Source organism: Mustela nigripes, chromosome X (genome assembly GCF_022355385.1).
Source record: "Mustela nigripes isolate SB6536 chromosome X, MUSNIG.SB6536, whole genome shotgun sequence".
NCBI lineage: Eukaryota > Metazoa > Chordata > Mammalia > Carnivora > Mustelidae > Mustela > Mustela nigripes.
The window spans coordinates 1,544,412-1,568,565 of NC_081575.1; the positions used below are offsets into that span (position 1 = coordinate 1,544,412).

Consider the following 24,154-nt stretch of genomic DNA (forward strand, 5'->3'; position numbering starts at 1 on the left):
GAGCTCAACAGCATTGGCCTGAGGTTCTCGGCTTCCTGGGGCCATATGCATTTAACCAGGAGCCAATATTCTCCATCACAGTGGTGGCTTCTTTCCTATATGACAACTGCTTGTTTTGTCTCTGACTATCCTGACCATCCTTGCTGCCTTTCTATAGATGAGGGAATGCCAGCGTGAGGGCTCTAACATGGGGACAGCCCCGGCAGGTGAGGCCAATCTGGGCCACCTGGATCCCCAAGAAGCCTGGAGCAACTGCAGTGATTCCTGAACTCTCGGGAGAGAATTGCTGAATTCAGGCAAGGCCCTCAGAAACCAGCGGCTCGCCTTCCTTAGTTTACAGGGGAGGGACTTGCGGCCATGGAGGTGAGGTGAATGCCATTTAAGGCAGTTGGTGGCACAGTCATTTATAGAGAGGGCTCTTGTCCTTTGGCTGTCACAGGTCCCTTTGGTGTTGCTCAAATAAATGCTTCCAAATGTGTAAAAACAGTTACAACATAAACTTAATGTCGAAAGATGGTATAAAATATTTTTGGAAAAGGTGTGATTCGGGAATACCTGTGCTACTTGACTAGTAAATGAAATTGCAGAATCTATGGGCCGATTGTACCTATAGTAATTTCAAAGTGTTAAGTCTCGTATTTGAGTTAATTACAGGGTAACTACGACAGTAGCTAAACGATCTGTCACTCCCACGGGTGACAAAGTCACCAGGTTAACACTCTGTGCTCTGTAGCCTACATTTGTAATTGTGGGAAAGGCCAAATTTCGACTACCGGGGGCGCCTGGGTGGCTCAGTGGGTTAAGCCGCTGCCTTCGGCTCAGGTCATGATCTCGGGGTACTGGGATCGAGTCCCGCATCAGGCTCTCTGCTCAGCAGGGAGCCTGCTTCCCTTCCTCTCTCTCTGCCTGCCTCTCTGCCTACTTGTGATCTCTCTCTGTCAAATAAATAAATAAAATCTTTAAAAAAAAAAAAATTTCGACTACCGGTTGGTGAAAATAAAGATAACACAAAGCTGAAAGTGCAAAAAGCATGTTGTGGCTCCAAGCTCCCAGACGCCAGCGCAGGACCCCTGCACTACAGCCCGAGTCTATGACAGTGCGGATGATGGTGCAGCGCCCGAGCGGCCTCCTGCAAGATCTGGCACACGGGGTCCACGCCAGTACCCACCTCTGAAGGTTGCTGCGAGAACTTGCAGTATTGGCGCGAAAAGGCCAGCGATCACCATCCGGGTATTTGCCTCTCTATCTCTGCTGGGGGAAATTCAAATCTCGGGAAAGGGCGGACCCGAAAAGCGGCCCTGCGCCTGCGCGGAGGGGCGGGGCGCGGGTCTCTGGGAAGCAGGCGGGGCGGGGTGACGCGAGGTGACGCGGAGCGACGCGGAGCTCTCCCGCGCCCTCCCGCTCGGCGCGGGTACAGCCGGCCTGGCTGCCCTCCCTGCGGCCGGCGGGGAGAGGGCGGGGAGCGGCCCCGGGCGCCCGGCCCGGCTCCTTTCGTCGGAGCGCGGGCGGTGGCGCCGGCTCCCGGGGGCGGGGCCGGCGAGCCTGGGAGCCGGCGCGTCACTGCCCACTCGCCCCGCCTCCGGCTCCCCCGCCCCCTACGCCCGGCGCGTCTCGCGCCGCTTCTCCCGCGGTCGCTGGGTGTGGGGAGTGGGAATCTGTCCGCTGTCGGACCCGAGGCGCAGTTCTGATAGCTCCCTTTAGCCTCCCTCGGTAGTCTATACCTTGTCCCCACTGCTAGTTAAAGGCAACTCCTCGGGCGTGTGTTCCCTTCAGCAACCTGGGGGGACGGTTCCCAAGGGGGCGGGGCCCAGTTCGTTCGAGGCATTCTCATCCGGGCATTCACCAGATGCCTCAGCCGCCATCTTTGTTTTGTGCTGAAAGTCGCTATTGACGCCCATGGACGGCCGGGCGAGGGGAAGTGGCAAGATGGCGGCTCCCAGGGCGGAGGCATGAGGGCGCAATGGGGGGGCTGGGCCGCGGGGCTGGGCGCGCCTGCGCCTGACCCGCGAGCGTCCTGAACCCAAGCTCAACGCGCGGCGGACCTGGGCCCTCGCCGCGGGGCAGCGCAGGGATCCTTTAAGAGGCCTCAGCTCACGGAGAAGCCGGGGGGGGGGGGGGGGGGGGGGGGGGGGGAGACGATGACGTCGCCCGACTCCGCCCCCTCGCCCGACCGCCGCTGCCGCCATGTTTAGTTGTTACTTCTTCACACAAGATGGCGGCTCCCAGGGAGGAGGCATGAGCGCCCTGCCGTTACCGCTCCTGCTGCCGTACAGTTGCCACTTCGGGGCCTAACTCTGGCTCTTTGGAGCGGCTCCTGTGGGAAGGAGTAATAAGGACGGAAGCGAGGATTGGACACTGCTTTGCGTTTGGTTTGCAGTGGAAGAACTGACCCAGGAGGAAGAGAATAGGGGGGAAGGGGGAGTTAGTCTCAAGATGGCGGCTCCCAGGGCGGCAGGCGCAGTCTGAGCAGCAGAGGCGGACTCGGGGGAGACATTCGAGACCTCACGAGCTGTACGGCGCGGGTCTCCGAGCAGCTCCCGAGAATTCGAGTTCGTTCCACCGGCCTCCGGCGCGCCTCTGTCATTTACGAGTGTCGAGGCTGTTTCGGGAGCGGCGGCTGCACTAAGCGCTGGGCGGGGAAGCGGGACGGTTTCAAGATGGCGGCTCCCACAATTGTGGTGTGAGCGCCGGCGGGGCAGAGACAACCGCGGTGCTTGTGGCTCCTTTCCACCCGCCCCGGAAGCCGGCCAGTGCAGGGGACTTGGGGGGTGTGGGAACCGGGCCGGGGCTCCGCCATTTCCGGCGGGGGAGGGCTACGACTGAGGAAGGGAGGAGAGAGAGGCGGCTCAAGATGGCGGCTCCCAGGGCCTCCCGCCCGAGCTTGTAAGCGGGAGAGTCCAAGCGAGTAGTCGGGGCGGCGGGACTTGGTGGCCTCCAGCTTCTCGGGGCTAGGCGTTCGAAAGTTTCGGGAGGCTCTTGAAGAGACGCGGTGAGCTAGAAGAAGGGGAAGAGCCGAAGGGAAGGAGGGTAGTTAAGATGGCGGCCTCCATGGAGCCGTCCACCGCTGTGTGAGGAACCGCTTCTCCGTGAGAGCTACCTTAGACGAAAGGGGGTGTGTGTGAGAGGAATTGGGGGGCTCCCTTCTCGCTTGGTGACTTTTTCCGACTACGGCTTTTCCCGGAACTATGGCTTCGGCCGTGTCGCCCGCCAACTCGCCAGCGGTGCTTCTGCAGCCCCGCTGGAAGCGAGTGGTGGGCTGGTCGGGTCCAGTGCCCCGGCCCCGCCACGGCCACCGAGCCGTGGCCATCAAGGAACTCATCGTGGTGTTTGGCGGCGGCAACGAGGGGATAGTGGACGAACTGCACGTGTACAACACGGGTGAGTGCAAAGCCCGCTGGGTCCTGGGATCTTTCCCTCCCTCCATCTCCTCCCTCTCCCTCTTTTTCCCTCCCTCCTTCTCCTCCCCCTCCCTCCCCCCCCCCCCCCCCCACTCCTTTCTCTTCCCCTCCCCTCCTGCCTGCTCTCCCTCCTCCCTTTTCTCCCTCTCCCTCCGCACTGATGGGCGCTCTCCTCCGAGCTGCGACCCTTGGCTCCGCCCGGCTCCTCTGCTTTCCCTCCTCTTCTCCCGGCCTTCCCCTGCCCCTCCCCGTGGGCGCTCGGGTCTTTGAGGAGTGCTTCTCATTATGCGGGAGAAATTCTCGAGTCCGGTGGGTGAGGGGGCGGGGGCGTCGCCGGCGCTGACTTGAGGCACACGCCGTTACCCCGCCGGGCGGGCGGCTGCGTCCCTTTGGCGCAGGCACAGTCCCACCCCCTCCCTCCCGCCTTCTGCGCCTGCTCAGCTCCTCTTCGTTGACGCCTGTTCTGGGGAAATGACAGCTTCTCGATTACGGATTAGGGACAGAGTTGAGGGCCCTAATCCCGGCGGGGGGGATGTGCCCCCCGTTGGGTGACCGCCGCGGAGCGCGTGCGGGAGCCTTGGGCACTGGAAGGCAGGGCAGGCAGGGCGGCGAGGCCGCACGTCTGTAGTGCTCGACTTTTCGGCCGCTGCCTTTCCTTCCCGAGGGCCCTGCAGGGTAGACGGTGAAGTCCAGCCATCCCTAGTGGGCTAGGTGGGCCCTCGCCTCACCTGCCCGAAAGCCCGGGCGCCAGACCCGCGGGCTGAGAGGAGTCTGAGCCCCGCGGACACGGCGAGCTGCGAGCAGCCCGAACCCTGCGACGGCGCAGGCTCTGGGACTGGGCCGCATCCTCCGGAGGCCTCTTGCCCACGGTGGCGTGTTTGGCCAGCTTTGCACACCCTGTTGCCGCTTGTTGAAGGGGCAGTGGCCCAGGGCCCCTCACCTCGCTCAGAGGGAGGGGCCAGACGTGCTCCCTGCGGTGGGGGTGGTGCTGAGAGACCAAGACACCCCGGGGGGGAGAAGGCCGGGGCGGGCTGCGTGGGCACCGCCCACACACAGGGCTATGCCTTCCCGTCTGAGTGGCCTGGGGCGCCCCCCCCCCCCACCCCCCCAGGTCCCATTGCTCCCGGCCTCTTCTTTCCCGGGGTTCTAGCAGTGCCAGGTCTTTCGATCTGAGCAGGGCCTCCTAGCTGTGAGGTTGCTCTGGGGTGGCGCCCAAGGGAGAAGGAGGTTAGCGCTGTGAGGCTTGGGTGCTGCCATCTCCCTCGCCTGAGGCAGAGAGCCGGCTTTCTGTGCTCCATGCGCGGTACTGCCCCTACCAAGTTGATTTGCAAACGCTGGTGGGTTGCTAGTGCTCCTTTGCGTTGCGGGGCTCAGCACCTGTTGCCTCCAGTGAGGCCAGGCTGCTTGGCAGCACCCTGTGCCAGCTGCGACAGCTGCGGTGGCAGCCGTTAGCTCAGTAGGGTAGGGCTGAGGGACGGGTCTGTTTTTAGAGAGGCCGCTGGCCGGAGCAGGACCTTCTAAACTGCTTGGACTGACTTTATTCTCATAAGGCTTGGAGCCGATTCCTTAACAGGGAGCTACAATTTTAGAAAGTAGGGCAGGGGCCTAATTACCATCAGCTCCGAAGTCCGCTGCTGCCAGGGCTTTCTGCATATTTGCTGGTTTATGAAAACGAACTGGCCACTTTGACGTCTTCCCCATCTGCAAGGTTGTGTCCCGTAGTACAGTGTAGCCAGCCATCCAAAGGGCCGTAGCCCCGGGTTCCTCCAGGGTAGCGGTTTGGAAAAGGCGCCGTCCACTCCCGCAGGAGAGCCGCTAGCACGACACCTCCGCACTCCTCCCTGCGCATCTGCTCGGGGTCCTACCAGAGCCAGAATCTGTGCTGCTTGTGGCATCTGCTCATGGTTGTCGTAGCTGTGGGGCTCTTGCCTTCTTCTCTGCAAATATGGGGCTTCGTGTGGCCCCTCTTCCACCACTGGGGGCACAGACGCAGGTGCCTGCGCGCCGTTGGCCTTGACAGCTGCCTGTCTGCTCCCCGCTGTTTTGTTTTAAGTCAGGGCACAGTAGACCTTCCTTATGCCTCTTCTCTTGCACTTTCCCTTCTCTGGGCTGAGAGACCTTCTGGAACGAGAGCTGACCGGGCTGGAAGCGTTCCCTCTTGCCAAGATAAATGGCCCCAGGGGGCGCGTCCGGGACGTGTGCAAGCACTTGGCTGTCTTGGTTAGCTCAGGGATCTGGAGGTGATGCTCGAAGGGTGTGTGTCCTTCCTCGTTGGCGACAACTATCATAGCGGCTGTTGGACACTTGACTGGCCTTTGGGAGGTCTTGGGGTAGCTGCTATAGGTTGTAGGAATGTTATCTCAGGGTAGCAAAGCGGATTATGGAGCAGAGCCAGCCCTAACGGTGGGCTGTGTCCCCATGAGGGGAGGGTGTGGCTGGTCTGCCTCAGTGGTTCTTTAACGTCTGGCGACTGTTGAACAGCCGCAAGGAGCCTTGAAAACATCTAGTGGAACTTCCTTGTTTTTTTGCACATGAGAAAGCGGGGTCTGAGAGGGGAAGTGACAAGTCTAGGGTCACCCTGCCAGCTGGTGGCAGGGTCATACAGGAGCACTTGGGGTACAGATACTCGTGGAGACAGTTGGGCTGTCTCTTCCTTCGGTTAACGGGCCCAGGCCACCACCTTGAAACACCTTCCCGACCTCTGCCCTCTAGCTCTCTGGCCGCTAGGTTCGGCCCCTCGGAAATCCGTTCCTCTCCGTCCGGAGACCTCCTCTCTTCTAACTCGCCTCTTGCAGTCACTTCCGGATCGGCCCCGTTAGTTTCGTTTGTCAGGAAATCCTGTCCGCCCTCCGAGGTCTGGCTCTGGGTTCGCCTTTTCTGAGAAGCCCCGTCTGCCGCGCTGCCCCGCTCCGTGCTCCCGAGGCCCCGGCTGCTGCAGACGCGCGCTGTCACTGCCGGGAGCCGAGGGCCCAGCAACTTTCCCGCTCTACTGGGGGTTCGCGGGCGAGGGCGGGCGTGTCTGTGCATCCCCACCCCAGGCTTGGCACCACGTCTGCCACGCAGGAAGCGCCCTGGCGTGACAGAGCGGAGCCGACGCCACCGGTGGACTGCGTGTGCCCAGCTATGTGGCCCAGTCTCCCGGGGTGACACGTAGGGGTTGATGGGAGCCACCACAGATGGAGGCAGTGCGTGGGGACAGGGCTGCGGCTGCGGATGAGACCCCGAAGCTGCGCTCTCAGGCTTGCTGGGTTGTCCCACGGAGGGTCCTGTGTGCGGGTGGCCTCCTCTCCTCCCAGCCCCCTCCCAGCCGAGCACACTGACAGGCCAAGGCGGACAGAGAAGGCGGGACCTGGAGGCTGGGTCTCGAGGTGCCCCACTCCATGAGCTGGAGATAATGCGAGTGCGTGAGGTGGCGCTGTGCCGTCGCGCGGGCGGGACGGGGCTTTGGCTCTTGACAGCAGTGTGGAGGGCCCCTGCCCCGAGTGTTCTAGAACAAGATCAGCTCCTCTTAAAGGAGGTGGTGGTCGTGAGCTCTTGAGACAGCACCGGTTTGGTTCCTTCCAGCCTGGATAGCTGGGCCACTGATTAGAGCGTGACGGGCAGGCCGTGAGTTAGTTGATCGTGGGGCTTTGTCGCAGCCCCTACTAGTGGCCCTGTGATGGCCCTGTAGCCACAAGCGGCAGCCCCAAGGGTGCTCAGGTGAGAGGGCGGCCCATGGCTCCGGGCACGTGGGGCCCTTGGTGAAGTATCTGGCGATGGCTTTGAAGTCAGCGACAAGGTTCTTGCCTGTGTCTCTTTTTTGCTCTGTGACCTCAGGTAAGTCACTTCCCCTCCTGGGCTCTGTTCCTTCATCCACGGAGGGGGCTTGGCCCGGGGCAGCTTCCAGGTCTTCCTCCGGCTTTTTCCTGCGTAGCTGGGAGGGAACTCCGTGTCTTGCAGTGTGCGCACGGGGGCTGAAGGCGGAGCCGGTCTGAGTCTGTTTTTCACAGTGGGCATGACAGTGAGGTGGTGAGCTGGGGCCCCGGGCCGGCCCCTCTACCAGGAAGGCGGGGGAGGCTTTGCTGCTGGGCCTCCTGGAGTCCAGGTGACTCTGCTGAACCTCGGAGGAGGGGTGGGTGGGGCGGGGCAAGATCACAGCCTGTTCCAGATCAACCTGCTGCAGGTGGGGAGGCGGGAGCAACGGGGCTCTTCCACCCCAGGAAAGGCTGTGACTCTGGAGGCATCGTGTGCTTTTAGATGGGGGCGGGCCCTTTGGCTGACGTGGACATGGGACTTGTCACCTAGTGTGCAGGGGAGATGTGTCAACACGTGACCCAAGTACGCGCCCTCCCAGAAAGGCTGAGAAGCAGTCGGGCAGCTGGGGCCCCCCCAAGGCGCTCCCCCGGGACGATCCTAATGCCCGCTTAGACTCCAGGGCCGCCCCCATCATGCTCGGGCGTGGCCGCTCACGGTTTGAGGTGTTGGGAGTGAGTGTGGCATGTCGTTTAGGGACGGTCCTTTATGTAACATGTAATGGAAAGGATCCCTCAAAATTCTGAGGAGGATGTGTGCCTTCTGCTTTTTCTGGGAGGCCCTGGCATGGCAGGCGCGCGGGGAGCTGAACCCGGGGTGCAAGCCTGAAGTGAGGGGAGCAGTGGCGTGGGGGTGGGGCAGGCTTCTCCTTCACCCTCTTCTGAGGTGGTGGTGTCCTCACTCTCACTTAGAGGTGTGGATCTGGGGGAAGCTTTTTCTTGCAGCCACCACTTCTGGCTTTCAGGAATGTTCGAGATTGGTATGGGTGTGACGTGACGGTAAAGGTGGGTGGCATGGCCCGTCTCCCAGGAGACCCCAGCAGAAATTGATTCTTGCCCCCGCCCCCCTTCTCAGCCGGTGGGCCGGGCTGCCTTGATGGGCCTCCCTCACCCGCACACCTCCGGCTCCGGCCGCCAGCGCCTGCAGGGAAGGAGGGCACCGGCGGGCCGCGGTCTCGCTTCCGGCCACTTAGAGGTGTAGCCCTGCACCCCCAGAAGAGGCGCACAGGGCCCCCGACGGGGCGCTTCGGGTGTCGGACATTGTGTTCCAATATCGGACCCCCTGAGCGGTAGGGGAAGGAAGTCAGCGGCTGCATTCCCAGAAGCTAACGAATTATCTTGGTTAGTGACTTCCTGCTTAAAAAGACGACCTTGATGAGAAGCCGGGCGATTGCAGGCTATTTGGAGGGGGTCCCCCCTTTCTCAGAGCACGTTTCGCAGGCTGCTGGATATGGGGAGTAAGAGGACTGGGGTTCTGGTTCCGAAGGCTTCCTGAAGTGTTCTGACTCCTGCTTCCTTTCGTTGCCCAGCGACTAACCAGTGGTTCATCCCAGCCGTGAGAGGGGACATTCCCCCCGGGTGCGCGGCCTACGGCTTCGTGTGCGACGGGACGCGCCTGCTGGTGTTCGGCGGGATGGTGGAGTATGGGAAGTACAGCAACGACCTCTACGAGCTCCAGGTAGCGGCCCGCAGCATGCTCGCCTGCTTGCGGCGGTGGCCCCGGGCCTCCCTCCCGGCTCCCCTGCCGCCTCCCCCCCCACAATAAATGGCCTGGGGTCCTGACAGAGACCAGCCCGTCCTGGGTTCGACCCCCAAGTCTTGATTTTGCAGGCAAGCCGATGGGAATGGAAGAGACTCAAAGCAAAGACGCCCAAAAACGGGCCGCCCCCATGTCCTCGGCTTGGGCACAGCTTCTCCCTTGTGGGCAACAAGTGCTACTTGTTTGGGGGCCTGGCCAACGACAGCGAGGACCCCAAGAACAACATTCCGAGGTGAGGCTTTGTCGTTCTCCGTGTGCAGTCCTGAGGGTGGCCGTGCCTCATCCCTTTCTTCCGTGAAACGAGAGGGTCACGCTCCCTGCCCGGGTAGGGCCTTTCTGCCTCCGAGGTCTGGAAACCATAGAGCCCCGCCTTGCCCTAGGCTGGTGCCTGCTCCCACCGCGTTAGCACTGGCGCTCGCCTTCCCGGCTTTTGCTGCCTGCAGACTTAGCGGTGGTATTTTCCAAGGCCGGTGACCGAATGCCTTGCTAAAGGCTGAAGGTGGTCCCAGATGGGCTCCTGCTTTGACCCCAGGAGGCCCTAGTACAATGGCCAGCTTCGTGTGTGAGGCGGCCCAGCGGCATGCCATCCCATGGCTCCTCTCGGGCTCCCGCTCATCCTTGGGACTCTCATCCTTGGGAGTTTCTGGTGGTCACTTCTCAGGGCTGAGGGGAGAAGAACTTGGAGTTCGTTTGGACCTAGCTCCCCTTTGTTTCCCAGGGAGTCTGCTCTTTGCCCCTAGAAGGTGCTGAGGCCGCTGGCGCATGGAGTCGGGGGGCTTGCCGTGACTGCCTTTCCTCCTCCAGGTACCTGAACGACTTGTACATCCTGGAACTGCGGCCGGGCTCCGGCGTGGTGGCCTGGGACATCCCCATCACGTATGGTGTCCTGCCTCCCCCCCGGGAGTCACACACTGCTGTGGTCTACACTGAGAAGGACAATAAGAAGTCCAAGCTGGTGATCTACGGAGGGATGAGCGGCTGCAGACTGGGGGACCTCTGGACCCTGGACATCGGTAAGCTGCGGGAGGGCAGGCTCGGAGCACGCTGGGCTCGGGTGCGGCACGCAGAGACAGGGTGAGCGTGCCGCTCACCCCTCCGACTTTGGAGGGGCAGGCTAGGAGCCGGGGTGAGGGGGTGAGGGCCTTTTCTAGGCTGGAATGGGCTGCATGAGGCAGCGTCCATCCCTGTCAGTTCGTCAGGGATCAGCCTGTAGCGGGAATGACGCACCGTGGTCTCTCGTGGTCACATGGGGTGTTGAGAGAGGCCCATAGCCGGGGTGAGGCTCACTCAGGGTCGGGAGTGGTTGAAAGGAGGTCAGGTTTTGGCCTGAAGGAAGGCCGAGGGCACTGGACAGCCGAGGACACATCTCTGCGGGGGCACGGCGTCCTGGAGGTCAGTGCTGGCTCTCAAAGGAAACCGTTTCCCCAGAGCGAAGTTCCTGGCAGCGCTGGTGGCAGGGACAGACACGTGTTTTGGGGTGAGCAGGGTGGCAAATGCGGTGCCTCTGGGAGTGCACCTTTGGCTCGTACCAGAGCCCTGAGAGCAGCGGTTGCCAGGATAGTGAACGGAGCACGGGAAATGCTGGAGCCCGGTGACCAGAAGGCCTCTTGGGGGCCGTGGGGAGGCCTGGCACGGAGTTTTTGGACCTGGTGGTCACCCGCCTTCCAGAGCCTTCCCTGTATCCGGGGAAGGTCCTGCAGGGCCGAGGGCCCGCGTCCGACCTTGTGTAGTAACCATCCCTTGTCCATCACTCTGCGCAGACACTCTCACGTGGAACAAGCCCAGTCTCAGCGGGGTGGCCCCTCTCCCTCGGAGCCTTCACTCAGCCACGACCATCGGAAACAAGTGAGTGGCCGCCGTCTTCCCACCCGGCCCGCCCCGCCCCCACAGGCCTCTGTTCTGTTCCTGCACTTCCTGAGGCCCAGGGAGGCCTCTTTCTGGCTGGGCTGGCCTGCCGCAGCCCCGTCTTTACATGACAACCCCGGGAGACCAAGACAGACTCGGGGTAGAGGGGCGCAGGCCGTTCTAGGTCCTCTCCATGAGCAGCAGGGCGTCTGTCAACGCCAAGGTCCCAAAGCGCCTATCAGAGCGATGGGGACGGCGGTGAGCTTTAGATGAGCTGAGTAGCAGCGCCGTGTGGCAGAGGTGACGCAGTTCTTGTGAGGGCTGAGCCACCACGGAGAGGCCCGCATCAAGAGCGTCCACACGTCCTGGGGGACTCTCCTGGGGAGAGCTGGAGGACCAAGCATATTTAGAACTTTCTGGATGGAAGAGGTGGCCTCTAGCTTGGCACCTCCTCCACAACCGTCTCCTACTCTTCCCTCCCTCGTCCCAGAATGTACGTGTTTGGTGGCTGGGTGCCTCTCGTCATGGATGACGTCAAAGTGGCCACACACGAGAAGGAGTGGAAGTGTACCAACACACTGGCTTGCCTCAACCTGGGTATGGCCTCCTCGGGCTCGGCGTGGCCTGCGGAGGGCTGCGGGAGGCCGGCCCTCCTCAGCCCCGAGAGCTGTGTGGGCTGTGCAGGGAGCGAAGCTGCTTCTAAGGCCGGGCCTCTAGAATCCACAAGAAGTAGCCACTGGCCAGAGCGCTCGGAGGGGTGCCCCCGCTTTCAGGTTTTGAGTAGGCTCTCGCACGGCCCAGCCTCCGAAAGTACAAACGCGTGACGGGGCAGAGCCTCCCTCCTGCCTCCCCTTCTGTGGAGGCACCCACGTTGGTGGCTTGTCACCCGCCCCGCAGGGACTCCTCTGCCTATACGAGCATCGTCGGCGGGCTCCTTTCTAAACACACACGATGGCAGCCTGCTCCCCGCAGTGCTGCGCCAAGCCCGGCCCTTTCGGGGGTGCACTCCATCTCGGAGACTGACCCCTCCCGTCCCCGCACGCCGAGCGGCCTCATTCTTTTGAGTTGCTGTCCAGGTGTTGAAACTTGCACAGACGCGGCTCCGTGAGTATCCTTGCACTGTTCTCACCCACGTGCAAGTGCATTGGAAGGGTAAACACCTAGAGGTAGAGACGCTGCCGAAGGCCGTTGCCAAGCTGTCCCACAGAGGCCGCAGCCACATAGGTGCCCCCGGTGGTGCCTGCGCCCTCTTTCTGGCGGGTCCGAGAGGTGACAGCCGCCCCCGCCGCCCCCCCAGCCCTGGCTGCAGTAGGTGCGGGAGCCAAACTGCCAGGCGCCTTGTGGTTTCAGTTTGTGTTTCTCTTGTTTTCCGGGAGGGTATGTATTTCTCCTTAGATCCTCCTGTCGCCTTCTCCGTAGCTCGCGTTCGTCTTTGCCCGTCTCTTTCTGTAGGCTCTTGTGTTCGATGTGCAAGAAGTGAAACCTTTGGCTGTGCGTTTCAGACAGTCCCGTCAGTTTGTAGTTTGTGGTTTCTAATTTCATCTTCCACGGGCCTTTTGCCATACTGAGTTATTTTCCATTTGTTTGTTTTTAATTTAGAAATCTTTGATGACTTCCTGGTTTTTAATTTCCCATCCCTGACAGCGAAAGGCCAAAGGGCCGCTGGGGGTTCCGGGTTCCTTTGTCCCCTTGCTGACCTCCCCTCCCGCCCTCCCCAGATACCATGGCCTGGGAGACCATCCTGATGGACACGCTGGAGGACAATATCCCTCGGGCCCGAGCTGGCCACTGTGCCGTGGCCATCAACACCCGCCTGTACATATGGAGTGGGCGCGATGGCTACCGAAAGGCCTGGAACAACCAGGTCTGCTGTAAGGATCTCTGGTACCTGGAGACAGGTAAGGCATCTGGGTCGGGGCCATAGGCCACCCCTGTGCAGCTGAGCCCGGAGTGGGGGTTGTGGGGGGAGCTAATGCTGCGGCCCCTTCTCACTGGCTCTGCTCTCTCCCAGAAAAGCCACCGCCCCCGGCCCGGGTACAGCTGGTACGAGCCAACACGAACTCCCTGGAGGTGAGCTGGGGGGCAGTGGCGACAGCCGACAGTTACCTTCTGCAGCTCCAGAAATATGACATTCCTGCCACGGCTGCTACCGCCACCTCCCCCACACCCAATCCAGTCCCGTCTGTGCCTGCCAACCCTCCCAAGAGCCCTGCCCCCGCAGCAGCCGCACCTGCCGTGCAGCCGCTGACCCAAGTAGGCATCACGCTCCTGCCCCAGGCTGCCAGCGCGCCCCCGACCACCACCACCATCCAGGTCTTGCCGACGGTGCCTGGCAGCTCCATCTCCGTGCCCGCCGCAGCCAGGACTCCAGGTGAGCTGGGGGCCCAGCACTGGGCCTGAGGGCAGGGTCTAGCCCACAGGGACATGGTGAGCCGCACTGAGGGCTGCCGAGGACCACATGCCTGATGGTCACGAGCGCCGGCTCGGCCATACCTGCGGACACCGTCCCTGAATGGGTCTGGGAGGACAAGACCTGATGCGCAAACGGGTCGCGGAAGCACTTCGCGTTTGCACACGGGACGCAGCAGAGGCCCCCTGCTTCCCTCACCAGGTGTGCCTGCTGTTCTCAAAGTCACCGGTCCTCAGGCGACAACAGGAACCCCATTGGTCACCATGCGACCTGCCAGCCAGGCTGGGAAAGCCCCCGTCACCGTGACCTCCCTTCCCGCAGGCGTGCGAATGGTTGTGCCAACGCAGAGTGCCCAGGGGACGGTGAGGAGCCGTTGGAGAGGGCGGGACGTCCTGGTGATCGATGGCGCTGACAGGGCTTAACGCTGCCCCCAGCCAGGGCTTTTCTTGGCTGCGGAGCACTGAGGAGGCCACCTGTCATTACGGAGTTAATCAAAATTTATAAGCTAATGCCTCAAAAAGATCTCCCTGCTGTGTGCATCTGGCTCCCACAAGGGCATCTTGAACGTGAACTTCCTTGTTCAGAAGCCCGAAGGGAGAATCTAGCCAGCCAGGGTCTGACCCCAGGCCAGGAGGAGGGAGCCGTGTCTGACTTCGTGGTCTTCAGAAAAGATGTAGAGCTGGCAGACGCGTGCTGCTGGGTTCCCGCACCTGGCTGGTGGCAGGAGGCCAGGCTGGAGCCTAGAGGTGCTGCCGGGAGGAACGCTGGGCCCCGGGGGGAGGCTCCCTAGGCTGGGCTGAGCTGGATTCTGCTGAGGTCTCTGCTGCCTTCCCCTGCCCTGGGCTCATGCACCCCATGCCCCCTGCAGGTGATCGGCAGCAGCCCCCAGATGAGTGGCATGGCTGCGCTGGCAGCCGCCGCTGCCGCTACACAGAAGATCCCTCCTTCCTCGGCGCCCACTGTGCTGAGCGTCCCAGCAGGCACCACCATCGTCAAGACCGTGGCCGTGACCCCTGGCACCACCACCCTCCCGGCAACTGTAAAGGTGGCCTCCTCGCCGGTCATGGTGAGTATGCCTCGGGCCCGGCTCTGAGCCAGCAGCCTTGGGGTAGGGCCTCTGGGCACTGGGGTAAGACAGTGATCACCCCTTCCGGGCTTTGGAGCAAACTGTGGGGCTGTTGGCCCCTCCTCACTGCTTGCCGTGGACTGTGGAACAAGCCGTTCCATGGGGGCCGTGACAGCCATAGGCTAGGCGTGCGCTGTCGGTGTCCTCTCTTGCTTCACTAACGGAAAGGGAAACCACCATGAGCCGTTCTGCAGGTGGGTGGGTGCGGGCAGGTAGATGAGCAGGTGGGGAGGGAGCCGCGGGCCTGCTGGCCACTCTGGGCGGGGGCGCGGCCTCTCTGTCCCGCTCATGGCCCGTCTCCGCCCCTTCAAGGTGAGCAACCCCGCCACCCGGATGCTGAAGACCGCAGCCGCCCAGGTGGGGACGTCGGTCTCCTCCGCTGCCAACACATCCACCCGCCCCATCATCACGGTCCACAAGTCCGGGACTGTGACAGTGGCCCAGCAAGCCCAGGTGGTGACCACTGTGGTGGGTGGAGTCACCAAGACCATCACCCTGGTGAAGAGCCCCATCTCCGTCCCGGGAGGCAGTGCTCTGGTGAGTGACGGGTGCCACTGGGCTGCCTGTGACGGGAGAGGCCCAACCCAGGCTGTGCTCTTGCTGGGCTTCCAGATCACTCCTTGCCCTGTCCTTTCCTTTTCAGATTTCCAACCTGGGCAAAGTGATGTCAGTGGTTCAGACCAAACCGGTTCAGACCTCGGCAGTCACGGGCCAGGCATCTACGGGCCCAGTGACTCAGATCATCCAGGTGCGCTTGTGGGCCCCAGACTCAGACACGGGGCGGCTCTGGGCCCCTGACTGACAATGGGGCGGCTCTGGGCTGAACCCCTGTCCCTGTCTAGGGAAGATCTCTTCACACTCTGCAGCTCACACCGTCCCAGGGCTTGGTCCCGTCTCTCCCTGTCTTCGGAACCTTCCTTGAGCCCCTCGGGCCACCAGTAGAGAGTGGCCCATCCTGGCGATGGTGCCATCCATGTACTTGTCTTGCTCTTGCAGACCAAAGGGCCGCTGCCGGCTGGGACCATCCTGAAGCTGGTGACCTCAGCAGACGGCAAACCCACCACCATCATCACTACCACGCAGGCCAGTGGGGCAGGGACTAAACCCACCATCCTGGGCATCAGCAGCGTGTCCCCAAGCACCACCAAGCCTGGCACGACCACCATCATCAAGACCATTCCCATGTCGGCCATTATCACGCAGGCTGGTGCCACAGGTGGGGGCCTCTCTCGGGCCCCAGATGAGGAACCTCGTCAGGAGGCTAAGGCTGCACGGGCAGGGGGTCGGGCTGTGGCGCGCTCTTGGTTAGGGTTAGGGGTCTGCTTTTCTCCTCTCTTCCTTTCCTTGCCCCTTGCTTCACGTTTGTAGGGAGGTGGCAGGGGCATGGTTATAATCAGTACCGGGTTTGGATCGAGGGGTGGTGGGTGGGAGGCACTGCTTGCAAGAGAGTATGAGGGAAATAGGGCGAGGGGCCCTTGAGATCAAACGACCCCTCTCCTGCCCAGGTGTGACCAGCAGTCCTGGCATCAAGTCCCCTATCACCATCATCACCACCAAAGTGATGACTTCAGGAACTGGAGCGCCGGCCAAAATCATCACCGCTGTCCCTAAGATCGCCACTGGGCACGGGCAGCAAGGAGTGACTCAGGTGAGGTGTGCCCGGCCCGTCCCTTGCCCCAGCATCCAGCCCAGGGTCCCTGCAGGCCACACGCGTCCTCTTGAGGGGCCCGGGAGGGGGCAGCACAGGGTCTGGGCAGCCTTGGAGTGACACAGGGGCGCTCTCTTCTGGCATTACAGGTGGTGCTGAAGGGGGCCCCTGGACAGCCAGGCACCATCCTCCGCACCGTGCCCATGGGGGGTGTCCGCCTGGTCACTCCAGTCACTGTCTCTGCCGTCAAGCCAGCTGTCACCACGTTGGTTGTGAAGGGCACCACAGGTGCGTAAGCCTAGATGTCGGGCCTGCCGCTCCCCTGGGGTGTGCTCCTGTCCCTGTGTCCTGTCCCCGCCAGAGGGAAAAGCTGCTAGCAGGGGGAAGGCCCCAGGTACGGGCCTCACCCCACCCTTGCCCCTTCCCCCTCCAGGCGTCACAACCCTCGGCACAGTGACAGGCACCGTTTCCACTAGCCTTGCCGGAGCCGGAGGCCACAGTACCAGCGCCTCCCTGGCCACGCCCATCACCACGTTGGGCACCATCGCCACCCTCTCAAGCCAAGTGATCAACCCCACTGCCATCACCGTGTCGGCAGCTCAGACCACGCTGACGGCGGCCGGTGGGCTCAGCACCCCCACCATCACCATGCAGGTACAATGGCCGGCCTCCGCGTGCGTATGCACGTGTGTGTGCGCGTGCGCACGGATGGGCCACAGCCCAAGGCTTCTGCTCTGCTACTTGGGGTCCAGGCCCTCTTCTCCTCACCTGTGTGGCTTGGGGGAGGGGCAGGGGCGCTTCCCTGTTTGTACCGCTGTGGCTCTTGGTCACTACGACTGTCGTGTCAGCAGGTTAGGTCTTAAGCAGTTCTAGATTTTGAACGCGGGGCAGACGTTTCCTCTTACAACGTAGACGATTCAACGGTTTCTCTTTTTGCGTGCATAGTATTTACTTTCTTCATACATTTTAAGCTGAATTCATGCAAGTGGCGAAGCGTCTAGGTACAGGGTCAGCGGGGCTCCCTCCATGACCAAGGACTGGCCCTAGCCGCTGACGCAACCCCACAGCCCCTTCCCAGTCTCCATGGTCTTGGAGGCAAAGCCGTGCCTCTAACCTGGTCCCTGAGCCACTCAGTGTCTGGACCTCAGAGGGAAAACGGGTCCTGGATATTTCCCGGGGCTGTTGCTTTAGAACCTGAGCCAGTGGTCCCCGCCAGCACGGGTGACGCTGTAGGATGGCAGAGGGACAGATGGGAAGTTGCAGAAGTAACTCTTCCCATTTGTTCTCTCCCCCAGCCTGTCTCCCAGCCGACCCAGGTGACTCTCATCACGGCACCCAGTGGTGTCGAGGCTCAGCCTGTGCACGACCTGCCTGTGTCCATTCTAGCCTCACCTACTACAGAACAGCCCACGGCCACGGTCACCATCGCTGACTCGGGCCAGGGAGAGGTACAGCCAGGCACCGTGACCCTGGTGTGCTCGAACCCACCCTGCGAGACGCACGAGACGGGCACCACTAACACGGCCACCACCACTGTCGTAGCTAACCTCGGGGGGCAGCCTCAGCCCGCCCACGTGCAGTTCGTCTGTGACAGACAGGAGGCAGCTGCTTCCCTCGTGACTTCGACGGTTGGGCCACAGAACGGCAGCGTGGTCCGCGTCTGCTCCAACCCACCATGTGAGACGCATGAGACAGGCACCACTAACACAGCCACCACCGCTACGTCCAACATGGCTGGGCCACACAGCTGCTCCAACCCGCCCTGCGAGACGCACGAGACAGGCACCACCAGCACCGCCACCACCGCCATGTCCAGCATCGGCGCCGGCCAGCAGCGGGACGTGCGGCGTGTCTGCATGGCCGGCACCGCGCCCGCTGTGCTCCGGGTTGGCGTGGCTGCTGGGGCGTCAGAGGGAGCCCAGATGTCGGTCAAGCCCTTGTGCCAAACCCGCCAGACCAGCGTGACCAGCGCCACCATGACTGTGATGGCCACTGGCACAGCCCCGTGCTCAGCTTTCATGCAGCTGGCCCCTGTGAGCGGCCAGGTCCGAGCCAGCATCCTCGGAAGCAAGGACAGTCCCGTGGCTGGCCTGAGTCCACTGGTGTCCATCGGCCGCCAGTTGGAGGCCCACCACACGCACACGACCAACACACCCACCACGGTCCGCTCTGCCATGGGGGCCGGGGAGCCTGGCGAGGCCCGGGGGACCCCCATGCCCACATACGAGAGCTCACCAGGCGCCACCGCCACCGTGACTGTGCCGGCCCTGGAGGCGCTGCTGTGCCCTTCAGCCGCCGTGACCCAAGTCTGCTCCAACCCGCCCTGCGAGACCCACGAGACGGGCACCACCAACACCGCCACTACCTCGAACGCAGGCAGTGCCCAGCGGGTCTGCTCCAACCCGCCTTGCGAGACCCACGAGACGGGTACCACGCACACACCCACCACCGCCACCTCCGGTGGGAGTGCAGGCCAGCCTGAGGGCGGACAGCAGCCCCCTGCCGGCCGCCCCTGCGAGACGCACCAGACCACTTCTACTGGCACCACCATGTCAGTCGGTGTGGGCGCCCTGCTCCCCGATACCGTTCCCTCCCATAGGACCCTAGAGTCCGGCTTGGAGGTGGCAGCACCGGCCGCCGTCGCCGCCCAGGCTGCTGCCTCGTTGCTGGCTCCGTTCCCGACGCAGAGGGTTTGCTCCAACCCGCCTTGTGAGACGCACGAGACAGGCACCACGCACACAGCCACCACCGTCACCTCCAACATGAGCTCGAACCAAGGTGAGTAAAGACACTGGCCTGGCGTGCGTTGTCTCCCGGAGCCCTGGGCTCAGAGGCTGAGGGGAGCGGTGACTAGAAGAGCCGCCCGGCTAGAAGCCAGTAGTTAAGAGTTCTTGGGGCTCCGTGTCCCAGCAGGGGTTGGGGTACTGCCAGAAACTGTGTCCCCTGGGGGCAAAGCTGGCTAGAGGCCTTGGGGCTTCTGCTGGCCTAGTACTTGTCACACTTCTCTTTGCTCGCTCCCCTCCCTTCCAGATCCCCCACCAGCTGCCAGTGACCAGGGAGAGGCGGAGAGCACCCAGGGTGACAATGTGAACATCACCAGCTCCAGTGCCGTTACAACGACCGTGTCCTCCACCCTGACACGGGCTGTGACCACTGTAACACAGTCCACGCCCGTCCCAGGCCCCTCGGTGCCGGTAAGAACCCCCGGAGGTACCCTGTGCCACCTCTCTGCTGCCCACTGCACTTCTGGTCCGTGCGGTTCCAGGCTTGGACACCAGGTGTCGCCCTTGCCCCAGGCGCTGGACTGCTCCTCATCCCTTTTCCTGAGTCCTTCTTCCTGACCATAAAAGACCTGCCTGGGGCATCGTTGGGCAGGAGGCAGGGGTCTTCCAGGCCCCAGCGTCTTGGAGGCTTGTCATTTGGCTATAACCAGTGAGAGTGACACGGCAGGAGCCAGAGTGTCTCTTTGGCTAGACCGGGATACCTCTCTGAGGATGGGTGAAAATCAGCCAGAGGGTCCCAAGGGTTTCCCGTCTTGTGCGCCCCCACCATGGCTTGGTCACCTGCTGCGCTCCTAATCAGGTGGGGTGAGGCTGGCCGTGGACGGTGAAAATCCAGGTCTCCGGGGAAAGATGAAGGCTGCCCGGCTCTGGCCACTCTTTTCTCCCCTCTGACGGGAGCTTCTCTCCCTTTCTAGAAGATCTCATCAGTGACTGAGGCTACCCCAGGGGCTCTGACCACCGAAGTCCCCATCCCAGCCACGATAACAGTGACCATAGCCAACACAGAAACTTCTGACATGCCCTTCTCTGCTGTTGACATCCTGCAGCCCCCAGAGGAACTCCAGGCCTCGCCAGGGCCTCGCCAGCAGCTGCCGCCACGGCAACTCCTGCAGCCCACCTCTACACCCCTGCTGGGGGAGTCCGCCGAGGTCCTGTCAGCCTCCCAGACCCCTGAGCTCCAGGCCGCCGTGGATCTGAGCAGTACAGGGGACCCGTCTCCGGGCCAGGAGCCTGCCAGCTCAGCCGTGGTGGCCACGGTGGTGGTCCAGCCGCCCCCACCCACACAGTCTGACGTAGACCAGTTGGCCCTCCCCCAAGAGCTGATGGCCGAGGCCCAGGCGGGCACCACCACCCTCATGGTGACGGGGCTCACCCCCGAGGAGCTGGCGGTCACTGCTGCCGCTGAAGCGGCTGCCCAGGCCGCAGCCACGGAGGAGGCCCAGGCCCTGGCCATCCAGGCAGTGCTCCAGGCAGCGCAACAGGCCGTCATGGGTAGGTGCTGGCGGAGGGGCAGCTGAGCACTGACTGCGGCGGTTTCCGGCCAGGCCGGCCAGGAGCCCTGAGGGGAAGGTGGGCCCCTCGGGAGGAGCAAGGCCGGGGTGGGCCTCTGCGGCCTCCCACTGACTGCCCCGACCAGGTGGCCACTGCGCTGGGAGGTAGCGGGCTGCCTGAGAAGAGGGGGCCTGGTTCCCTGCCAGGGTGGCCCGAGTTGGCCAGGACAGGGAGGGCGGGGGCGTGGGGCTGGGCCGCCTGGGCCGGAGCTCCTCTTGAGTGGCGTTCCTGCCCCCACCCCCACCCCGCCCCCTGGAGCAGGCACCGGGGAGCCCATGGACACATCTGAGGCGGCGGCGGCTGTGACGCAGGCGGAGCTGGGCCACCTGTCGGCCGAGGGACAGGAGGGCCAGGCCGCCACCATCCCCATCGTGCTGACGCAGCAGGAGCTGGCCGCGCTCGTGCAGCAGCAGCAGCTACAGGAGGCGCAGGCGCAGCAGCAGCAGCACCTCCCCACCGAGGCCTTGGCCCCCGCCGACAGCCTCAACGACCCAGCCATCGAGGGCAACTGCCTCAACGAGCTGGCCGCGGCCGTGCCCAGCACCGTGGCCCTGCTGCCCCCCACGGCCACCGAGAGTGAGTGCGAGGGTGCCGCGCCGCGCCGGTGGGGGCCAAGCCCCTGGGCCCTTCCCCGCAGACGTGGCCGGGGTGGTCTGGCCTGAGGGGGAGGAGCTCCCCGCGCACAAGCAGGCTCTCCGGGCCAGCCCCCCAAGGATGTCTCTCTGCCTCACAGGCCTGGCTCCGTCCAACACGTTTGTGGCTCCGCAGCCGGTGGTGGTAGCCAGCCCCGCCAAGCTGCAGGCCGCGGCCACCCTGACGGAAGTGGCCAATGGCATCGAGTCCCTGGGTGTGGTGAGTCTGGTGTGGCGGGGTTTTGAGAGGTGCGGCGCCCGGGGCCCGAGGGCCGAGGGTTTCAGCTCTCCTTTCCGTCTCTCAGAAGCCAGACTTGCCGCCGCCACCCAGCAAGGCGCCTGTGAAGAAGGAGAACCAGTGGTTTGATGTGGGGGTCATTAAGGGTACCAATGTAATGGTGACACACTATTTTCTGCCACCAGATGACGCTATCCCTTCTGACGTAAGTGTTCCCCCCAGCCGGTGCCCTTGGGCGGGGGCGGGGGCGGGCTGGCCATGAGGCAGGTGTCGGGGCTCACGGCGCCTTCCGAAGCTCCCCAGGGCACCATCTGCCTTGGGGCTAGCCGGAGGACAGCCACCTGTGGCATCCTCTCCACATGCCTCTTTCTCCCAGGGCCCTTAGAGCCGCCACAAAGCCTATTGTCAGTCCCCTGTCCCTACTGCTGCCCTCCTGGCCCATCCCCAGGATGGGAGAGTGCTGCCGGCCCTGGAGCCCAACCCCAGAGCTGCTCTCTCAGCGATGGGGCTTAGGTCACCTTTTTCTCTCTCCCTCTTCCTGTCCTCCCGGCCTCTGTACCCAGGACGACTCGGGCACCGTCCCCGACTACAACCAGCTGAAGAAGCAGGAGCTGCAGCCGGGCACAGCCTATAAGTTCCGCGTGGCCGGGATCAATGCCTGCGGCCGGGGACCCTTCAGCGAGATCTCGGCCTTTAAGACGTGTCTGCCTGGTTTTCCGGGGGCCCCCTGTGCCATTAAAATCAGCAAAGTGAGTCTTGCCATGGGGGTGACCCTGTGCCCAGCTGGAATTCAGCAGGCCGAGCCCAAGCCTGTCCTCCAGGCACTCCCTTCTGGGCCGGCTGGGTCTGGGCTGCAGCTTCTGTCCTGTCGCCGGGTGCTGGGTTGACGAGAGTCCGTTCCTTCCCTCCCCATGTTCGGTCTCCTTTTCTCTAACGTGGCAGCTAGTGTTCACTGAGGGTCTCTTACCTGCCACGTTCAATGTGTTTTCTTTATCCAATCTTTCAACGTCCTGAGGAGGTCTGGGATCTGAGGAAACTGAGGCACCAAGAGGCTCAGGGCCAAGTCCCACAGTCGGTGGCAGAGCAGGTGAAGGGAGGCGGTGCTCTGAGCCCCCGTTCGTGTTACTTCGTCATTCGGTCAGACTGACCCCCCGGGCCGGGGCTGGCGAGGCCATGTCCCCAGAGCTCGGTTGTGTCAGGAAAAGAGCTAAGGTACAACCAGTCAGTTTGGGGAGCCACAAAGTGTTCCCACTTCTCTGTCCCCGGAGAGGCCGAGGGAGAGAGTCACAGAGGCCACAGGCGGCATGGCTTGACCTCTGGCCCCTTGGTTCTAGAGTCCAGATGGTGCGCACCTGACCTGGGAGCCGCCGTCTGTGACCTCCGGCAAGATCATCGAGTACTCGGTGTACCTGGCCATCCAGAGCTCGCAGGCCGGTGGCGAGCCCAAGAGTTCCACGCCGGCCCAGCTGGCCTTCATGCGGGTGTACTGCGGGCCCAGCCCATCCTGCCTGGTGCAGTCGTCCAGCCTCTCCAACGCCCACATCGACTACACCACCAAGCCCGCCATCATCTTCCGCATCGCCGCCCGCAACGAGAAGGGCTATGGCCCAGCCACCCAAGTGAGGTGGTTGCAAGGTGGGTGTCGTGCGGGAGGCTCCTGGGGCCAGCATCACATGAGGTGGGGCGACCTCGCTCCAGGCTGGACGTTAGAGCCTCACGGTTGGGGGAGATGACTTAGGATGGGTGCTATGGAGGGGTCTCAGGGCGGGGGGGCACCTCGCTTCATCTGCGGGTTCAGGGAAAGCCGGCCAAGGGTGTTTGAGGTGAGACGGGGGAGCATGAGGACTTCAAGTCGGAGGCGCAGGGCAAGGCCAAGTCCAGGGCGCAGGGTGGAGAATGGACGCCCCAGCGTGCCTTGTCGGGCTTCACTCCAGTTCCCATGAGGCCAACCAGGGAGAACGGTGAGCGTCTCGCACCCAGGCCCGGGCTACTGCGGGAAGAGGTGGCACACATAGGAGAGGCCTTCGCTCGGCAGGCTTCTGTAGGCTGTGGGCACGGTGTCCCTGTCCCCTCTGCTCTCGGCCTCTTGGCCTGTGGGCCACTGTGCGTGCGGCTGAAGTCGGCCACTCGGCCCACCTCACTGAGCTGCTTACCACTCCGTTCTTCCTTTCAGAAACCAGTAAAGACAGCTCTGGCGCCAAGCCAGCCAGCAAGCGGCCCATGTCCTCTCCGGAAATGTAAGCAGGAAGCCCCTTTCTGGAACTTTCTAAGGCTGAGGGTAGACAGCTACTGGGAGGAAGCAGCAGTAGAAACAGTGTGGCTCGTCCCTTCCAAAGCCTCGAGGGGCTGCACATGGGGTGGGAGTGCGTGTGAGGCACCAGCCGGAGGTCTGCAGGGAGTCCCGCCGCGTGGTTTCCCAGTGTCGTCGGGACCCATGCTGATACTCTCTTTCCTTCTTCTTGGCTCCTTCCAAGGAAATCCGCTCCAAAGAAATCTAAGGCAGATGGTCAGTGAGAGGCAGCGCCCCTGCACCTGAACCCTTCGCCGGACCCCCCCCCCTTCTGCTTCAGGAACGCCACCTGCCAGGACCCCCTGTCCTCCCCACCCGGCGCTCACACTTCACCCTCAGGAGCCACTGGCCCCCACTCATTCTCTCTCCCTCTCTGTTTTTAAAATAATCGCAAGAAAGCACATTGCACCGCTGCTGTGGGAGGAAGCAGAACGCGGATCTGGCAGAGCAGTGAGCAAGTGAGACTCGCGCCCTCCTCCCCTCTTCCCGCCGGCCCCTCCTCTGGGAGCCGAGCAGGCCCCGTTTTCCGAGGGAGCTAGACAGAGGCTTTGGACGAAGCAGATGTGCCTCGGAGACGGGGATGCACGTGCCTCCGGCAGCTGGTCACCTTGGTTCTGAGGGGGCAGCCAAGGGTGGGAGGGGCTGTAGCATGGAAGCAGAAGAGCGCCCCCCCCCCCCCCCCC

The 24,154-nt window shown here is 63.0% G+C and overlaps 2 protein-coding genes across 8 annotated transcripts in view; one reads left to right on the forward strand and one right to left on the reverse strand.

The window, feature by feature from the left end:
- Window positions 1–1,476, reverse strand: part of TMEM187 (transmembrane protein 187) — a 5,104-nt gene extending 3,628 nt beyond the window's left edge. For both annotated transcript variants that reach the window (XM_059385577.1, XM_059385578.1), the window contains exon 1: window positions 1,169–1,476. The gene's annotated coding sequence lies outside the window, so the exon portion shown is untranslated. The remainder of the gene's footprint in view (window positions 1–1,168) is intronic.
- A 692-nt stretch (window positions 1,477–2,168) lies between these two features.
- Window positions 2,169–24,148, forward strand: HCFC1 (host cell factor C1). Of its 6 annotated transcripts, XM_059385586.1 has the most exons (27): window positions 2,169–3,378; window positions 8,719–8,867; window positions 9,020–9,180; window positions 9,753–9,961; window positions 10,709–10,793; window positions 11,284–11,390; window positions 12,512–12,691; window positions 12,805–12,863; window positions 13,071–13,164; window positions 13,405–13,565; window positions 14,072–14,269; window positions 14,642–14,866; window positions 14,973–15,077; window positions 15,326–15,545; window positions 15,835–15,977; window positions 16,127–16,265; window positions 16,411–16,631; window positions 17,273–18,755; window positions 19,008–19,171; window positions 19,675–20,251; window positions 20,570–20,887; window positions 21,045–21,163; window positions 21,249–21,386; window positions 21,745–21,930; window positions 22,516–22,816; window positions 23,355–23,418; window positions 23,656–24,148. In XM_059385586.1, the coding sequence occupies exons 1-27, from the start codon at window positions 3,186–3,188 to the stop codon at window positions 23,693–23,695; spliced, it is 6,039 nt and encodes a 2,012-aa protein (XP_059241569.1). In that variant the 5' UTR covers window positions 2,169–3,185; the 3' UTR covers window positions 23,696–24,148. The 6 variants fall into 6 exon arrangements, with proteins under 6 accessions (XP_059241569.1, XP_059241564.1, XP_059241565.1 ...); XM_059385581.1 differs by having other exon boundaries at window positions 2,170–3,378; window positions 12,805–13,164; XM_059385582.1 differs by having other exon boundaries at window positions 2,170–3,378; window positions 12,805–13,164; window positions 20,573–20,887.
- Window positions 24,149–24,154: the final 6 nt, after the last annotated feature.